The 16,775-nt window shown below is 43.4% G+C and overlaps 1 protein-coding gene across 10 annotated transcripts in view; it reads left to right on the top strand.

The window, feature by feature from the left end:
* The window catches only part of LOC136829490 (tetratricopeptide repeat protein 14), a 105,360-nt gene that overhangs the window by 23,526 nt on the left and 65,059 nt on the right, over window positions 1–16,775 (top strand). For all 10 annotated transcript variants that reach the window (XM_067088241.1, XM_067088237.1, XM_067088245.1 and 7 more), the window contains exons 4-7: window positions 8,128–8,204; window positions 8,385–8,507; window positions 12,284–12,492; window positions 15,733–15,873. In XM_067088241.1, coding sequence (XP_066944342.1) covers window positions 8,128–8,204; window positions 8,385–8,507; window positions 12,284–12,492; window positions 15,733–15,873 — 550 coding nt within the window. The remainder of the gene's footprint in view (window positions 1–8,127; window positions 8,205–8,384; window positions 8,508–12,283; window positions 12,493–15,732; window positions 15,874–16,775) is intronic.

The following is a 16,775-nucleotide window of genomic DNA, read 5'->3' as shown; positions in this document are numbered from 1 at the left end:
AATTTATTGTAAGGCTGTGTTAAGGGAACCTGGTGCTGTTATTCCCCTTCGCTCATAACTTTTGTCTCTGCGTCATTTTTATTTGCTTGGTGGCAGAGACAGTGTCAGAAACCTTCAAGGAAATGCATCACTATAAATTTGTGGCTTTGGAGCCTGAGTAGGTGGGGGTTACAATAGCATGAGCTGAAAGTGAGTGACCTTTTTTGAGATAATGAGAAAAGTACAGATTATATGGCAATGGACGTTTGGAATTACTTGGTGAGAGAAAGAGCTGGGAGTACTTATGGTAGAACAACAGGAATACAGTAATAGCTTGTGTGTATGTGTTTCAGGTTTTGCGATTTCAAAAATTTGCAAAATTTTCATCGGAACCTAACTAATTTACAGCCATGATTTTTTCACAGATCTGCAAAATTTGTGAAATCCCAAAAAAACCCTGCAGACGTGTATGTTTTTAAGTAATTTATGAGTTTTCATGCTTTTAAGTGCAAAATCAGTAAGAAAAATTTGTATTATTTTTATTTTTGTATATAAATATGATACAAAGGTAAACTAGCATACTTTATATTGAAGTAAAAAGCCTTCAAAATCACAAAACAGCTGTTTCTCAATTCGTTTTTTTACCAATGTAAACATACCTCAGTTCCCTCTCTCTCTCTCTCTCTCTCTCTCTCTCTCTCTCTCTCTCTCTCTCTCTCTCTCTCTCTCTCTCTCTCTCTCTCTCTGTATAGTATCAGTACTATAATTTTAATCCTTTTAAAGATATTTTACTGTAATATTGCTATATATGCCTCATGGTATAAGAAAACTCCATAACAACACATTATTGGCTGGAAGGGTTGGAAGTAGCCAATCACACAGCAGGGTAGGCTCCATGATGACATGCTATTGACTGGTAGGATTGGAAGTAGCTAATCACACAGCAGGGTACCAGCTTTTCTCATTGCCGATTGGCTTGTAGCTTGGATGCTTTTGTGTATGTAGTCAGTAGTGTATGAGTGTATTGAATATTTTTGATATGCATATATATTTCTCTCTCTCTCTCTCTCTCTCTCTCTCTCTCTCTCTCTCTCTCTCTCTCTCTCTCTCTCTCTCTCTCTCTCTCTCTCTCTCTCTCTCTTGTAGTTAGTGCACACATATTTTTACAACTTATTATTTCTCTGTATGTCTTTACGTGTAATTTTAAATTGATTGAATACTTGTACCTCTATGTACATTATATACACATTTTCTTTATTTTATTGATTTGTACCTGCGGTATGTGACTTTTACGACATATGAAGTTTACCTAGTTTACCTTCCTTACAATGACAAAGACAATATCAGTCATTAAGTTCACAGTCCCATTTGTTACTTGGGTTTACCTTACTGTGAGTGCAAAAGAAAATAGTGTAAAGTCCCCGCTCAACGTGTTCTATGTAATGAACATCCTGTTTTCTGCAGTGCCTTCAGATTTGACCTGGGTCAGCCAAACATATTATTATCATTATTGTGAATTGTATATTTTATTGTCTGTTCAAGTGACCATGCATTGTGTATATGTAACAGAGTATTTTTGTAAAGACCAGACATCGTTAATCATTATGTTTTCTGTATGTACTTGTCCTGATTTTGTAGAGAAATAGTTTGACCTCAGGTCACCTGTAAATCTTTGCACCCTTGGTCTCTGCGTTATATGCAGACGTCCGCACGCCGCTTTATAAGCGGATTGCTTCATCAGTAAACTAGCAGTACTTGTCTTCCTTCTCATTATTTCGCACCTCTCTCACAATGGTGACCCCCAGAGTAGTTCCCGGAAGCCATTAACGGACCCAAACGGCAACTAAGCCTTGGCCCGATGAACCAACCCACGCCCCTAACAGACGAACTACGGCGCTCCAACAAAGCATTTGGGCGTTACCAACCCTTGTCGGCAGGTCACCGCTGTCATTAGCGAACCCACACGGCACGCTCCCAAGCGTGTATTGATGCGAGTGTTCCCTCACACTCCAAGTGAGAGCGTGGAATGAGTATGGACACAAACATTCCCAACCACATACAAATTACCGCGAACTTCTCGGAGGCAGACGCCTCCCTTGCGCAACCCCCTCCCGTGCACTCCTCCATGCCAGTACCTGCACCCCGCGCGATGACCCCCCTGACGGACCAACCAAAGGCGGCCCTCAGCATAAGGCTGCTGCCATTCACCCACCAAAACGCAGAGTCCTGGTTCTACAGGGTCGAGGGGCAATTCAGGGTAGCAGGGCTAACCGACAAGGTGTTGAAGGCGAACATTGTCATCAACGCCCTCCCGGAGGAGATATACAAGAAAGCCACTCTCGTCGAGACCTGCTCCCTGCCAGTCTCCGAGAGAGCTGCCCACGCCCTCGACCTCGCCCTCATCCTCCGGCAGGAGGGAAACCTCTTGGAAATGTGGCATGCCCTCCAGGACCTCCTCCTCCTCCCTGAGACTGACAGCAGCGGCAGGTGCAAAGAAATCAGCCTGTCGAGGGAGATCTTCCTGCGGCAGCTACTGCCAGAGGTCCGTGGGCAGATCACAGAGGCATACACCCTGCCGGTCGAGGACCTGATCAGGGTGGTGCAGCAACTGACGGACTCCACGAAGGCGGCAAAGCGGGTGTCCATGCCCACACACCCCATCAACTGCCTCCAGCCGGAGGACCCCACCCACGGAGGACGTCAGTGTTGTTGCCCAGAGGAAGCCATGCCACTAGCAGAAGAAGGAGAGGCCGGGGCTTTGCTATTACCACCAGAGGTTTGGGAAAGCTGGCCGGAGATGTGAAGCCCCCTGCCTTTTCTTCCCTCCAAAAAAACTGGGGATGCAGTGGCCACCCACACAGGCTGCCATGGCAGCAGCAACTGAAACACCCAGGGTCCCTGCACCAGTAGGCTTTTACGTCCACGACACCATCTCTGGCAGGATGATGTTGATCGACACCGGAGCCATGCGGTCAATGTTCCCGCCCTCTAGAGAGGACCGCAGATGTCCGCCGGACCTGAGTGCCTCCCTGACAGCCACCAACGGGTCCCCCATCCTCTCCTACGGCACCAAGCTCTTGTCGATTTCCATCCTTGGCCGGAGCTACAGGTGGAAATTCATCTTTGCGGACGTTAGGACCCCGCTCCTGGGTGCGTACTTCTTCACCCACTTCAGACTGGCAGTCGATGTCGGCCGCAAACGCCTGTTGGACACCGAGTCCTGCCAGTCCCTGCCCTTGTCGCCGGGCCCCAGGGAGCCTGCCGTCTGTTCCGTCGCGCCCCACCAGTATGGTTCCCTCCTGAAGGAATTCCTAGACGTCTTCAAACCCGAGCTTCGCCAGGTGCCCGGGGTCCCTGCCAAACACTGGATATATCATCACATCAAAACAAAGGCCCCCCCCGACGGCTTCCCCCACAGCACCTTTAGGAGGCCAAGAAGGCCTTTGTTGAGATGGAAAGGATGGGCATATGCAGAAAGGTTCCCAGCCCATGGGCCTCCCTCCTTCACATGGTGCAGAAAGCCGACGGCACCTGGAGGCCCTGCGGCGACTACAGGCGGCTCAACCTCGCTACAGAACCCGACCCCTACCCTCTACCAAACATGCACGACCTAATGGCCTTCTTCCACGGGGCCAAAATATTCTCGAGTTAGATCTCTTAAAATCATATTTGCAGGTATCAGTAGCGCCAGAAGACATCCCCAAAACCACCATCATCATGCCTTTTGGGTCCTACGTCTTCGCCTTCTCCACCTTCAGCCTGAGGAACGCGGGCGCGATCTGCCAGAGGTTGATGGACAGCACCTTCGGCATCGAGAAGGTGGAATTCCTGGGCCACGAGATATCCCCAGGGGGCATCTGCCCAATGTCGTCGAAGGTCGAGGCTGTCGAGAAGTTCCCCACCCCTACCTCCATCAGGGCCGTACAAAAATTCCTCGGAATGGTCAACTACTACAGGAGATTCATCCCAGGGATTGCGCACACCATGGCCCCCCTGACGGAGGTCCTCAAGCGTTGTCCAAAGACCTTAGTGTGGGGCCCCAACCAGCAGAAGGCCTTCCTCCTGATGAAGGCTGCCCTTGCCAAGGCAACATCTTTGGCCTACCAGGACCCCAGCGCTCCCCTCCAACTGACGACAGACATCAGCAACATCACCTGCGGAGCCGTCCTGGAACAAGTCATCAGCGGGACCCCTCAGCCCATGGCCTCCTTTAGCAGGAAGCTCAGCCCCACCAAGTCTGCTACAGCACCTTCGACCGGGAACTTTTCGCAGTATACCAGGCGGTACATCACTTCAAGTTCCTCCTGGAGGGGACACCCTTCACTATGTGGACTGACCACCAGCCGCTGGTCCACGCCCTCACGAAGCTGGGGGACACATGGTCCTCTAGGCAGCAGCGGCACCTCGCGGCTGTTGCGGAGTTCACCTGCACCATCAAATACCTCCCCAGCAGGAAGAACCCAGTAGCCGACGCCCTCTCGAGGATCGAGATCGACGCAGTGCAGCTAGGGATCAACTACGAGGACCTCGCCCATGAACAGGCTGCCGACCCAGAGACCCCAGCCTGCCGCACAGCCGTCACGTCGCTGAAGTGGGAGGACGTGCCCCTCAGCCCTGGAGGGTCAACATTGCTGAGTGACGTGAGCACTGGCCACCCCTGCCCCCTGGTGCCAGCCTCCCGCCGTCGGCTGGTCTGCAACGTCATCCACGACCTGTCCCACCCCTCCTGAAGGACAACGGCCAGGCTACTGACATAGAAGTTTGTCTGGCACAGCATACGGAAGGACGCGATGGCCTGGGCAAGGCAATGCATGCATTGTCAGGCCAGCAAAGTAGGGCGGCACACCGAATCTGGGGTGGGCAGGTTTCCCCAGCCGAAGAGACACTCCGGGCACATCCACATCGATGTGGTGGGTCCTCTTCCCCCATCAGGAGGAGCAAGATACCTTCTAACAGTCGTCGACCGTTCCACCAGGTGGCCCGAAGCTACACCCATGGAAGAAGCCACCTCCAGTGCGTGCGCAGAAGGCCTCCTCTCCAGCTGGATCAGCCTGTTCGGTTTCCCGGACCACATAACGACAGACAGAGGTCCCGCTTTCCTATCCGAGCTGTGGACCACCCTGGCACGCCTGCTGGGGACCACTCATCACAGCACCACCCCCTACAACCCTGCAGCCAACGGAATGGTGGAAAGGTTCCACAGGTCCCTGAAGGTGTCCCTCATGGCTCGTTGCACCTCCAACAATTGGAAGTACCAGCTGCCCTGGGTCCTCATCGGATTGAGAACCACCCCCAGAGCCAACGGCGACCCCTCCTCAGCAGAAAAAGTCTACGGGGAGACCGTGGTAGTCCCGGGGGAACTCGTCGCAGAAGACAGGCACCACATAGCAACACAGAGGCTCCGTGACAGGGTTGGGAAGTTGTCCCCTGCCAGAGGACATACACTGACAGGATGTCCCCCTTCATACTTCCCAGTCTGTCCTCCACCACCCACGTCTTCGTCAGGGACGACGCCTTGCGGCCACCCTTAACCAGGCCCTACAGAGGACCTTTCCTTGTACTCAAAAGGGACGAAAAGGCATTCCGGGTAGCCGTCCACGGAAGGGAAGACTGGATATCGGTAGACTGCCTCAAGCCCGATATTCCTGGAGGAGGACGTCGGGGGCAGTTCCCAAAGCTTCCCGCAGGATATAGCTACCCCCTGGCCAGCCCCATGCGCAGGAAAATGTTGTGGGCGTCCCTGGAAAACCCCGAAACCAGACAGAGGGGCACCCCAACACACCGCTCCAGAGGGCGCCGGGGAAGGCAACCACCCCCTCCAGTTGACATCGAGAAGACGGGGCCCCCTCCGTTGCCCCAGCAGGTACCTTCTTTGATCAGACGTTAACTACGTCTGGGGCGGGGGGAGTATTGTAAAGTCCCCGCTCAACGAGTTCTCTGTAATGAAAATCCCGTTTTCTGCAGTACCTACACATTCGACCTTGGTCGGCTGAACACTTATTATTATTATTATTGTGAATTGTATATTTTATTGTCTATTCAAGTGACCATGCATTGTGTATATGTAACAGAGTATATTTTAACAGACCAGACATTGTTAATCATTATGTTTTCTGTATGTACCTGTCCTGTTTTTGTAGAGCAATAGTTTGACCTCAAGTCACCTGTAAATCTTTGTACCTGTGGTCTCTGCGATGTACACAAAATGTCCGCACACCGCGTTATAAGCGGATCGTTTCATCAATAAACTAGCAGTACTTGTCTTCCTGCTCATTATTTCGCACCTCTCTCACAGCAGTATACCATACTGTAAGTAAGTGCACTAGTGTAGCAAATACCCATTAGGCGATACTCAACTCTATTTTTACGTCAACCATTTCTTTTTTAAGGGTAATGTATTAAGCTAACTTTTAAATGAAATTAAAGTGCTTTGGGAGTATAATTTGGGCCATATTTAGGCTTTAAACTTTAGAAATAAGCATTTATTAGCATTTTTAGTGACTCTTACCAAACATTCGCGGTTCCTACTGATCCGCGATGGGTTCTAGAACCTAACCTCTCGAATGTTTGAGGTATTGCTGTACTGTATTTTCAGTTATTGCTTAGTGTCATCAGAATTTAAGTGTAGAAGGTGAACCCTCTAGCTCACCTGCAGTATGTTTTACTGTTCATAAAATTAGTAGGGTAAGTATCAGTAATACATTGCAAACATGGGACACAGAGCTGATGTGTGTAGGTGAGTATGAAGAACAAAACTGTTTCGTTTGGGACGGGAAAGAGTTTAGGATGTGAAGAGTGGTGTTTGCATGACTTGAGTGCAGGTGAAGTATGAGAGTGGTATGTGGTACTGAAAGCCAGGAGATCTGTAAAGTACAGCATGGACCAGAGCTGAGTGACAAATTATGTTGAATGTGGATGAAACCCAAAACTACCAGAGCCTGGCTGATTATTCCAAAGGGTGGGAAGGCATAGATGTCCAATCTGTCCCAGACCTATAGCAAAGCATTTGTTGCTGAAGCCTCTGTTTCTGGCTGTGGTAAGCTATAAACTGAGAGCCTGGCACTGAGCAAAGTTAGGAATAGGTCCACAAACTGTTGGATTCTCACATGCCAGAGGACCCTGCATATGTGCAGATGAAGTAACCACTCCAGTGAAAAGATCTGACTTTTCCTGTTAAGTGTGTCAGCAACCACATTCTCGATACCCAGCATAAATTTTGTCACAGTGCAAACACTTGTAATTCTCTGCCCAAGCAAAGATCCCCACTGCCTGGTGACATAGGTGCTCACAACAAATGCCCCATTGACTCTAGAGGTATGCAGTGCCAGTCATATTTGCAGACATTTCCCTCACATAACATCCTGACAAGGATGTTATGAATATTTTTAGGGGAAGGAAGATGACACTTTGCTCCAGAAACTTTTGCCCTTGCTGCATTCCAGATACCCCATGAACCTTAGCCTGAGAGCCAACAGGTGGGCTCTCCAGCCCTCAACAGATGCACCTGTGAAGATCAAGGCTTTCAGATCTGACAGAACAAGAGGAACCATGCAGTCGAATATCCTTTTGATACCACCACTGAAGAACCTGTAGGACTTTTTTTGTGCCAGGTACTTGGAATTAACATGACATGCTAGCTGAAGTTGCAAAGAACAAATCCTAAAGTTGCTGTTTGTAAGTAACTAAGACCAGATGTCCAATAACCACCTGCCAGGATTGTATGGTTGGATGGAGGCAGTGAAAAAATTGACAATAAATGGATGATGAAAATAATGAAAGCAGTGTGTATAAATCACTTGGAAACTAAATAGCAGGTAGCCGAGGTGTCACAGGAGGGCTGGGCATGTACAGTGAGGGTATTTGGATCTTAGTCAGTACAGGCTGTTGCAGCTGAGCTCCATTGCATGAAGGAAAGGCAATATGTGTTTAATGGGGCTCAGATGAACAACTGATGAATATCAGCTAAGAATAAGTGTTCTAAGCTGGCTTGTATTTTTAATACAGTACAGAACTTCATTCATATGGAATTCAAAGATTCATGACCAAAATCTTATTAAACATAAGATTGGAATTAATTGCTTATCAGAAACTTTAATAATGTACTAAATGGTAATTAGCAGCTCAGATGGTTTTTCTTTTCATTTGCAGATCGCAGTGACAATATGCCATCCTTTGACCATTTTATGAAAATTCCCCGAGATTTAAAGAGAAATATCTTTTATAAGGTATGAAACATTTTTTGAGTTACATAAATACAATATAGTACACTTGGGATGTGCGAAATTAGAAATTATGGCAAACTATGGGGTATTTTCTGTAGCTTTGTTCTGAAAACTGTGGGATTTTTTTTTGTTTTGTCACTTGACAGGTCTTGACAATCTATATTCTTTTATGTCATTTTCCAGAGTGTCAAACAAGGTGATATTTTGGTGGCTAGAGTGGATATGCACAAAGAAACAAGCCATCTAGTGACCGTTCTAGCAACATTAAGCAATACTCCCAGAGATTTTAGTGGTGCTGACATCAAAGTAAGTTTGTTTTGCTTATAGCTTTGTTTTCAACATTTACATTATACTGTGTTAGTCTTTTTGGATTTTAAGGGTTTTCATGGCTTCAGAGTCTCTTGTTTTGATACTGTGATCAGACATTTATCTTGAAATAGTTACATGTGTCTATAAATGAATGTGGAATAGAGGGGAATTCTTGAGCAGTTTTTATTGACATGGTTTGTTTTAATAAGCTTGACACTTGACATATTGAAAAACAACAATTATTTGGAATGAATCTTACCTACTGTTAAGTTAGCTTGTATCTTTGTGCCATTAGGTGCGACTGGCATTCAAAATAAAACAAAATAATGCTTGGCTAATCTGCTAGGACTGTCTCTGTAATCACCAGTTTCTCACCGGGTGGCGTCGGAATGTTTAAGTTCGTGTCATAATTCTTCATGCCATGTCCTTGTGCAGACGGTGTGAATTGGTATTAGTAATAATTTTGATGATTTCTGGCTGATTTTCTCCTGTATGGTATTGTGCTTGTTTTCTGTATTTGCATTATGTCATCTACAACAAGCAGAGATGAAAGCATTAGGCTGTATAGGAAAGAGATTGCAGAAACCGAATGTTTTGGTTGTGCATGATAGCCACGTGTGTGTTAGCCTGGCCTCTGAGGCACGAGTGTGGTTTTCTTGTCGTGAAGATAATAAGGCGTTATCAGATGAGAGGATGAAAATTTTGTGAAGTATTGGAAGATGCTAGAGGCCGATAGATTACGTAGACAGTTCATTAGGGCACCATAAGCCTACCCAGTCTTTTCCTGTTGTCTTCTGGCGTTGCTTCTCCTCCACCTCTATTAGCCTACCTGATAGCCTAGGTTAATTCCTCTCTCACTCCTTCTGCTCTGCCTTCTTTTGCTCCGTGTGTGGTTCAGGATAAAAATAATAGGTAACTGAGAAATATTTTTTTATGGTTGGAAATTTGACTGTGTATATATTAGGGTGAGATCACACCCCCTCATACTGATTGACCTTTTTGAGTTCCCCCACAAGAGAGGTGTCGAAGCCTTGGCATCTGTCTGTGGCCTGCCCTCTGGACTGCCCTGGATCCGTTGGTCTTCTCTGGGGACAGGGAATCATGGCGTGCTTGGGACCAAGGTCTTTGCCCCTTGCCACCTCTCTCAACTGTCTTCCACTTTGAATTTGATGTATTCTCCGGAGGAGTTATTTGGCGCTTTAGCATTTGTGTGTAGAGGCTCACGTATCACCCATTTCGGAGAGTGATAATGACGTATGTGAACTGGTAGAGTTATTTAGGGATTGTTACTCGCCAGCCTTGGCCAAGCAATGGAACCCTATAAAATGGCTCAGGGTAATACAAAAAACTGCAAGGGAAATGGAAAGAAGGTTACTAACCCTCGATACTCTTTTAGTCAAGTTACTGCAAGGCATAATTATTGTTAGTGAATGATTAATTACATTTATCAACAATTAAAAACAATAGTTTACATATTAATACCATTGGGAAACGTGAATAACAATAAATAAGCTGCAATTATAAAGATTCGGTGGTGCCGTAAAAAGATGAAATTCCTCACCGCACGTGGATAGGTCCAAACGACGAGTGCAAGGGCGAGCTGATAGTTTCCTTGGTCACAAACGATAAAGGCATCCCTCTGGAAGAGAGAGGTGTCGAATTAACTATGGGATTGGCGAGAATTGAAGCCCTAATACACTGCCCCCCAGTTTTCGAGCGTTTCACATTTCCATGTTTCGTTTTGTTGCGTAGGGCCTTACAACCTGTTGTGGTTTCAATGTCTGGCAACAGTACTTGCTAGTAAGGATCACACAACAGGCAATAATGTTGAGAAGCTTTTTACTCCCCATTAAAAAGCTTTTAGTTTGGTTGGGTGAACATTGTTTCTCAGGCTGCACTAACCTACCATCCTCATTCAGTGTGGTACAGCTAACTTTAACAGTAGGTAAGAGTCATTCTAAATAATGAAACTTTTTATGGTAAAGTTAATTATTTGGATACTTACCAACTGTTAAAGTGGAAACCCACCCAGCCTTGCTACATCTTAGTGGGTGGTCATGAAGAATTCTGACAAGAACATAAACATTCCAGTGCCACCTGGTGGGAAACAGGTGATTACAGAGGCAGTTGTAGTGGACTAGCCAAGGGTTTTGTTTTATTTTGAACGCTGATCACACCTAATGGCGCTAAGATATAAGCTAACGTTAAAAGTATGTAAGTATCCAAATAATTTTATAAAAATTTTCACTTTTTTAAAAAGTAATTTTGTCTCAGACCAGTTTATCAAGGAAAAAATGTCTTTAAGGTGAGAATGAAATTGTATCATTCAAGGTGGACAAAGTCATGAAAATTATTTCTATGCCACTGTTCTGCAAGGTTTAGTTTGATTTTTATCTATAAACTTAGATGACGGTGAATCCTTTTAATCTCTTACAAAAATAATACAATTTGGAGGAATATTTGACCAAGATCTGAAATCTTCAAGGCAGAAACAAAAATATAAGACTGAGAAAATTTTGATTAACAAAAGTTTTCAGAATGGGAAGGAAAAAAAATGCAGAGCAAATGTGGGGTCCACTAAAACCAACTTTATGGCTGCTTTATCCAGCAAAGACAAAATATTACCAAATGGGCTCAAATAACCGAGGTTTAATAGGGAGAGATGAAAGGTGTGTAAACTGTCAAGATTTGCAGTTTTCACAAAACAGAAATGGCTGATATATAAGAAAGAATTTCAGGAAGGTAGACAAATTGATCAGGAAGGCAAAGTTAAAAGATGAAGATGGTTTTGCATCTGAGTAAAGGAAAATCCCAAAGCATTTTCTGTGTATGCAAACAGCAGAAAACCAGTTAATAGTACAATATGGTCGATGAAAGATGAAGATTGCAATGATATAGTAGTGATACAGGTATTGTAGAACTATTCAATAGATTAATACTTTTGCAATGTTTACCCTAAGGAATACACCAAATATATGTAAGAAATGAACAGTTATGGAAAATATTATAGCATTAAGATAAGAAAAAATGAAAATCAAATTAAAGTTGAATGCAAGCAAGTCCCCAGGTTCAGAGGCATTCCACCCAAGGGTGATCAAGATACAGAAGAAATTGCTCATCATTCCTGTGACATTTACAAGCATTCTTGGAGCAAGGAAAGGTAGAGAAAGATTAGAAACTGCAAATTATTGCTCCAGTTTTGAAGAGCTCTATAGATGAACCATGGAACTACAGGCCTCTCAGCATGACTTCAATTCCTTGCAAGATACTAGAGTCTTGTAATAGGAAATGTCTAAATGAGATATTTAGAATAAAATAGCTTGCATTTTGCAGTAAGACTTCTTCCATATCATATTTAGAACATTTGATTGATAGGTGTACTTTACAATATAAAAGTGCCACATAAAAGATGGTATGACAAAAGCTAGGAGTTCAGGCATCATAGATGAAATATGAAATTTGACAGCAGGCTGGCTAAGTAACAGAAAACAAAAGAGTTGTCACTAATGGATATCCTATCATTGGTAATTGGTCATAAGTGGCACCTCAGGGTTGGGTACTTGGTCCTTCACTTTTCATAATGTTCATGAATGACCAGGACTTGTGGCTGACTACCAAAGTAAGCAAGTTTGCTGACAATTGTACAACAAGAATATTGTAGCCTTGAGAAAGTGGATGAATGGTCAGTAAGTATATGTGACCATTATCCATGTATATCCCTCCCTCTTGCAAATATTCCATTGAAAGACATTAATCTCCTGTTTTTATTGCAGGCTCAGCTACGCAATGAAGATACTAAACCTGATCCAGATTGTACGGTCAGTGGTAAATGGGCAATCAGGACCAAGCTTTGTGTTGAAGTTCTTGCCGTTGATACAAATGACGAGTATGTTTTGGTGGGCACAAAAGGAATAACTTTACCTAAAAATTCAGCTGTCAGATTAGGGAGGGCAAGTCAGGCTGCCAAACCACCTGTTCTCAAGTAAGTGTTTGCTCTTTATGGTAAAATTATGGAATGCTTTTTAGACTTATAGCTTTGTGTCATCTTCAGTTTGGTACATTATCCAGAAACATTTTAATCATCCCATATTTTATTTTGCATGAGTTACTTTTTGTTATGTTTTAAGAGCATCTAATCTTTGTAGTGACCTGTTTTGGAGCTCATATCATTTAAGGTGATAGGGTATACAAATTTACACTCACAGAGTTTTATTGTTAGTATGTTCTTATGACGTGTATTGATGCAGTTACCTTAATTATCATTGTGACACAGTAACTTGTAGTTTTATACAAAAGAGTGAGTACATTATTCGTATGTTTCATCCCAACTCATCAGTCAGGTATTTCCCCATTTTTTCTGTAAATGTTCTCAGACTCTGTTTGTTGTGATAGATACTAGAAGTGTGTGGTGGCTTATCCAGTCAAATGTATTAGTGATATTGATCAGTCACTACTTTATTTTTTATATTGTTATTGTTTTACAGCCATTATCAGAGTATCAGTGTGTCTGGAATGCTAAGGCCATATACGTAAAAGGATAGAAATATACTTGTTTTTGTAAAAAGAGTTTTTGTACCAGTATTGATTTCCTAACTTGAAATTAATGTATTTATTAGCAGTTGTATTTTTCTCTGTCAGCATTGATTTACATGTATTTGTTCTTATTGTATAAAAAAAAAATTGGTGATCCTGTATCATTGATACATTTATCGCTGTTAGGCATTGCCTTACATAATTTTAATGAAACTGTATACATATCTGTATTTCGTCTACATAATTTCTACACTTCAGTATATGGTTTTGGCTGATGACAAATCAGTGCATTGATGCACAATGCTAGAAGTATGGTAGTTTGACAGTGTATACGCCTGGAACCAGAGGTGCCCATACTGTTTTGGCTGATGACAAATCATCATATCAAGCCCAATGCTGGAAGAATGGTAGTTTGACAGTGTAAACCCATGAAACCAGAGGTGCCCGTACTGTTTTGGCTGACGACAAATAAGCGTATCAATGCCCATTGCTGGAAGCATGGTAGTTTGACAGTGTATACTCCTCAGACCAGAGGTGCCCTTACTGTTTTGGCTGACAACAAATCAGGGGATCAGCACCCATTGCTGGAAGTATGGTAGTTTGATAGTGTATACTCCTGGAACCAGTGGTCCATCATACACCACTCTCACATTTCATGAGCCCACAGCACTGTTAACAGTTCAGCCTGGAATACCATAGCCTGTTTGCAGGATCACTATTTTCTAGTTTTAATTTTCATCATTATTTCCTTATTAGTTATCTAGTGTGTTGTACCTTTCATCCTTTATACTTTATTCTGTTAAGTGATAAAAATGCAATTTCTGCACCTTAGCAGGTATTTTCACCGCTTAAATTTTTCTCTGGGTTGGTTTTGCAGTGACAGCTGACTGTAAGTAGTTACTTCATCTTTTAATTTATTGTGAGAATTACATTGTTATTAGTGTCCCAATGCCTGTTTCACAAAGCTTTTGGAAATGATTTAGTTTTTTCTCAAACTTTGGTGTCATTTTATGGCTGCACAGTGTATGATGTTTTGCCAGCTGTCTTTTTCTTGTGATTTTTGTGACTCGTTTAACCTTGTGGTTTTTTTTTGTGTAACATTGTTGTACCATGTTCTTTGCCTATGCACCAGTGAACACACCAAGGCCTTGTAGGTAGGAATTGCCATATGTTCATGTTGTTCTTGGCAGGGACTCACCCCTGACCTGTGAGACATACCTTGAATAGTTACGCAAGTTAGTGGTTATGTTTTGCCAAGAAAAGGACAAAACTCCAGAACATAAAACTCCAGACTGTCAAGAACATCCACTTTGTCTCCATTTTAACTCTCCGCTTGCTAGTTGGTAGTTAAGTTGTCTTCATCTCTTGTAGTGGTGACAGAACAGCGGACTTCAAATGACGTGCCAGTTTGTTCCACCTTCAGTTACCAATCAAGTCATAGTGCCTGCTCTTTGTTCACTCCACCTGCTCTTAACAAGGCCTACAGTTCTATTTGTTGTGCCTGACCTACTCTCCCCCGCTCTTGTTCTGACAGCTGCTTGTCATAACTGCTCTGCCACAACATCAACCTTTCAGAGGCAATGACAGAAGCTGCATGGTAGCAGTCATAAGCCTCATTCTGTGAGGGAGGGTGACTATTCTTTTGACTCTGCACTGTCACCCCATAACATCACCGAGGAGAAACTGTTAGACAGATATCTTCAGTGACATGAGCATTCTGCTGTCTTCAACATGAGCAGCCCCGAAAGAAGTGTGATACCACAAGGGAGGGTGACTCTTCATCTGACTTTTACTTCAGGGGTGGGCATGCATTTTGGCTGAGAAGAGATAATCATGTGCTGCCTATCCCAGACCATTATCCTACTGTGACATCCTCTCATCACTGGCTTCTGTTGAACATTCAGGTGAAGAAAGAGGATGCACTTATTGTTGGAGATTTGTTTGACTCCTGTGACCCAGAAGAGGACGTCAGACAAACTTGAACCTTCCACGTTTTTTCTCATCTGTTTGTTGCTACAACAGGAATGGTAAGTGTCTACAATTACTGAGGTAATCAACTCCTATCAGGTACAAGCTCCTTGCTTTACACTGCAATGAGGTCTCTGCTTACTTATATCAGGTGTTGTCAATACCAGAGCCTTGGTTTTTGACACTCAAGTCCTCACGTACTCTCCTGAACCACTGGTACAAATAGCCAGTCTTGGATATACAGGAACATGGACCTCCCACGTTTAACTGCTATTCAGCCATATATGAGTGATGGACTTTTGATTAAATAAACTGAATATTTGTAGCTTTTTCATCAAACCAGTTATATAGTCGCTTCCCACTTCCCAGCCCAGCTGATCTCATACCCTTATTTCCAGACTACTCAAAATGCAAAGCAGTTGACTGGTGACTACCTTTGGGTCCATGTAGTGCATTTATTAAGCTATAACCAATCCTCAGTCTGTTAGACAAAGACTGTAGAACTTAAGGACTTTCAAAGGCCACAGATGTGCACATACATGAAAGATGTGTTTCATGGATGAAGCTAAATGTGTTTTATAAATTCAGTTTTCATATATCAGGAAGTAATGTAGGCATTTTAAGTATTTGTCTTGTTTTTATGTAGAATATAATTATGATGATGATGATGATGATATTGTTATCTTTGATGGCAGATGTTGAATGAAAAATATCTTTACAGGTTAATTGAAGATGGAAAGGTGTCCTATTCTCAGGCTTTAGGAAAGTTAAAGACTTTCAAAAATCCCAGATCAGTCAAGCATTTGTCCCAGAAATTAGGTATTGACTTATTTCAGCATTCATCGTTAATGAACACCCTTAGGTAAGTTTTAGATTAATCATATGCTGTGTGTATACAGTGTCAGTGTTAGAAAAAACTGCACACTTTTAATGCCCCCAAATCTGATCTATTTATTGTTATAGTTAAACGGAATGCTGCTTGTACTAGTTTAATATGCTTATAGCAGAATTAACCCATTATTTTCAGTTGCTTGATTTGCTTAACTTGATGAGGAACTAGCTTAGATTGTAGTTAGCGGACTTGTAAAACATCCTTCGCCAGTGGAAGTAACCTCTCTCACTTTGGTGTGGTTTATTGTCCGGTTATGTTCTAGTAATGCTCAGTTTTATTTTGTTAGACACAAGGTTCACCCATACATCTTCAGTAGATCAGGGACTAACAAATATTTTGGACACGAAAGATAGAAAAAAGAAAATACTAATGATGATGATGATGATAGCTGACCAGTTATGAGTAGTGTGCCAATGCAAGTGCTGTGTACTACAACAGTATGTGCCAGGTTTACAATGGACATATTTCACCACACCACATGCTGACCAGTTATGAGCTGTACCAATGCGAGTGCTGTGTACTACAACAGTAGGTGCCAGGTTTACATTGGACATATTTCACAACACCATATGCTGACCAGTTATGAGCAGTGTACCAATGTGAGTGCTGTGTACTACAACAGTAAGTGCCAGGTTTACAATGGACATATTTCACCACACCATATGCTGACCAGTTATGAGCAGTGTACCAATGCGAGTGCTGTTACTACAACAGTAGGTGCCAGGTTTACAATGGACATATTTCACCACACCATATCCAGATTGTTATGACAAATATGGAGGTACAGTAACAAGGATGATGTAATTTGAGATGTCTTGCATGATTGTCTTCAGACCAGTCAAGTTTGACATATGTGATAAAGTAATATAAAG

The sequence above is a fragment of the Macrobrachium rosenbergii genome, chromosome 44, assembly GCF_040412425.1.
Source record: "Macrobrachium rosenbergii isolate ZJJX-2024 chromosome 44, ASM4041242v1, whole genome shotgun sequence".
Lineage (NCBI taxonomy): Eukaryota > Metazoa > Arthropoda > Malacostraca > Decapoda > Palaemonidae > Macrobrachium > Macrobrachium rosenbergii.
This window is presented reverse-complemented; position numbering and strand designations above follow the sequence as displayed.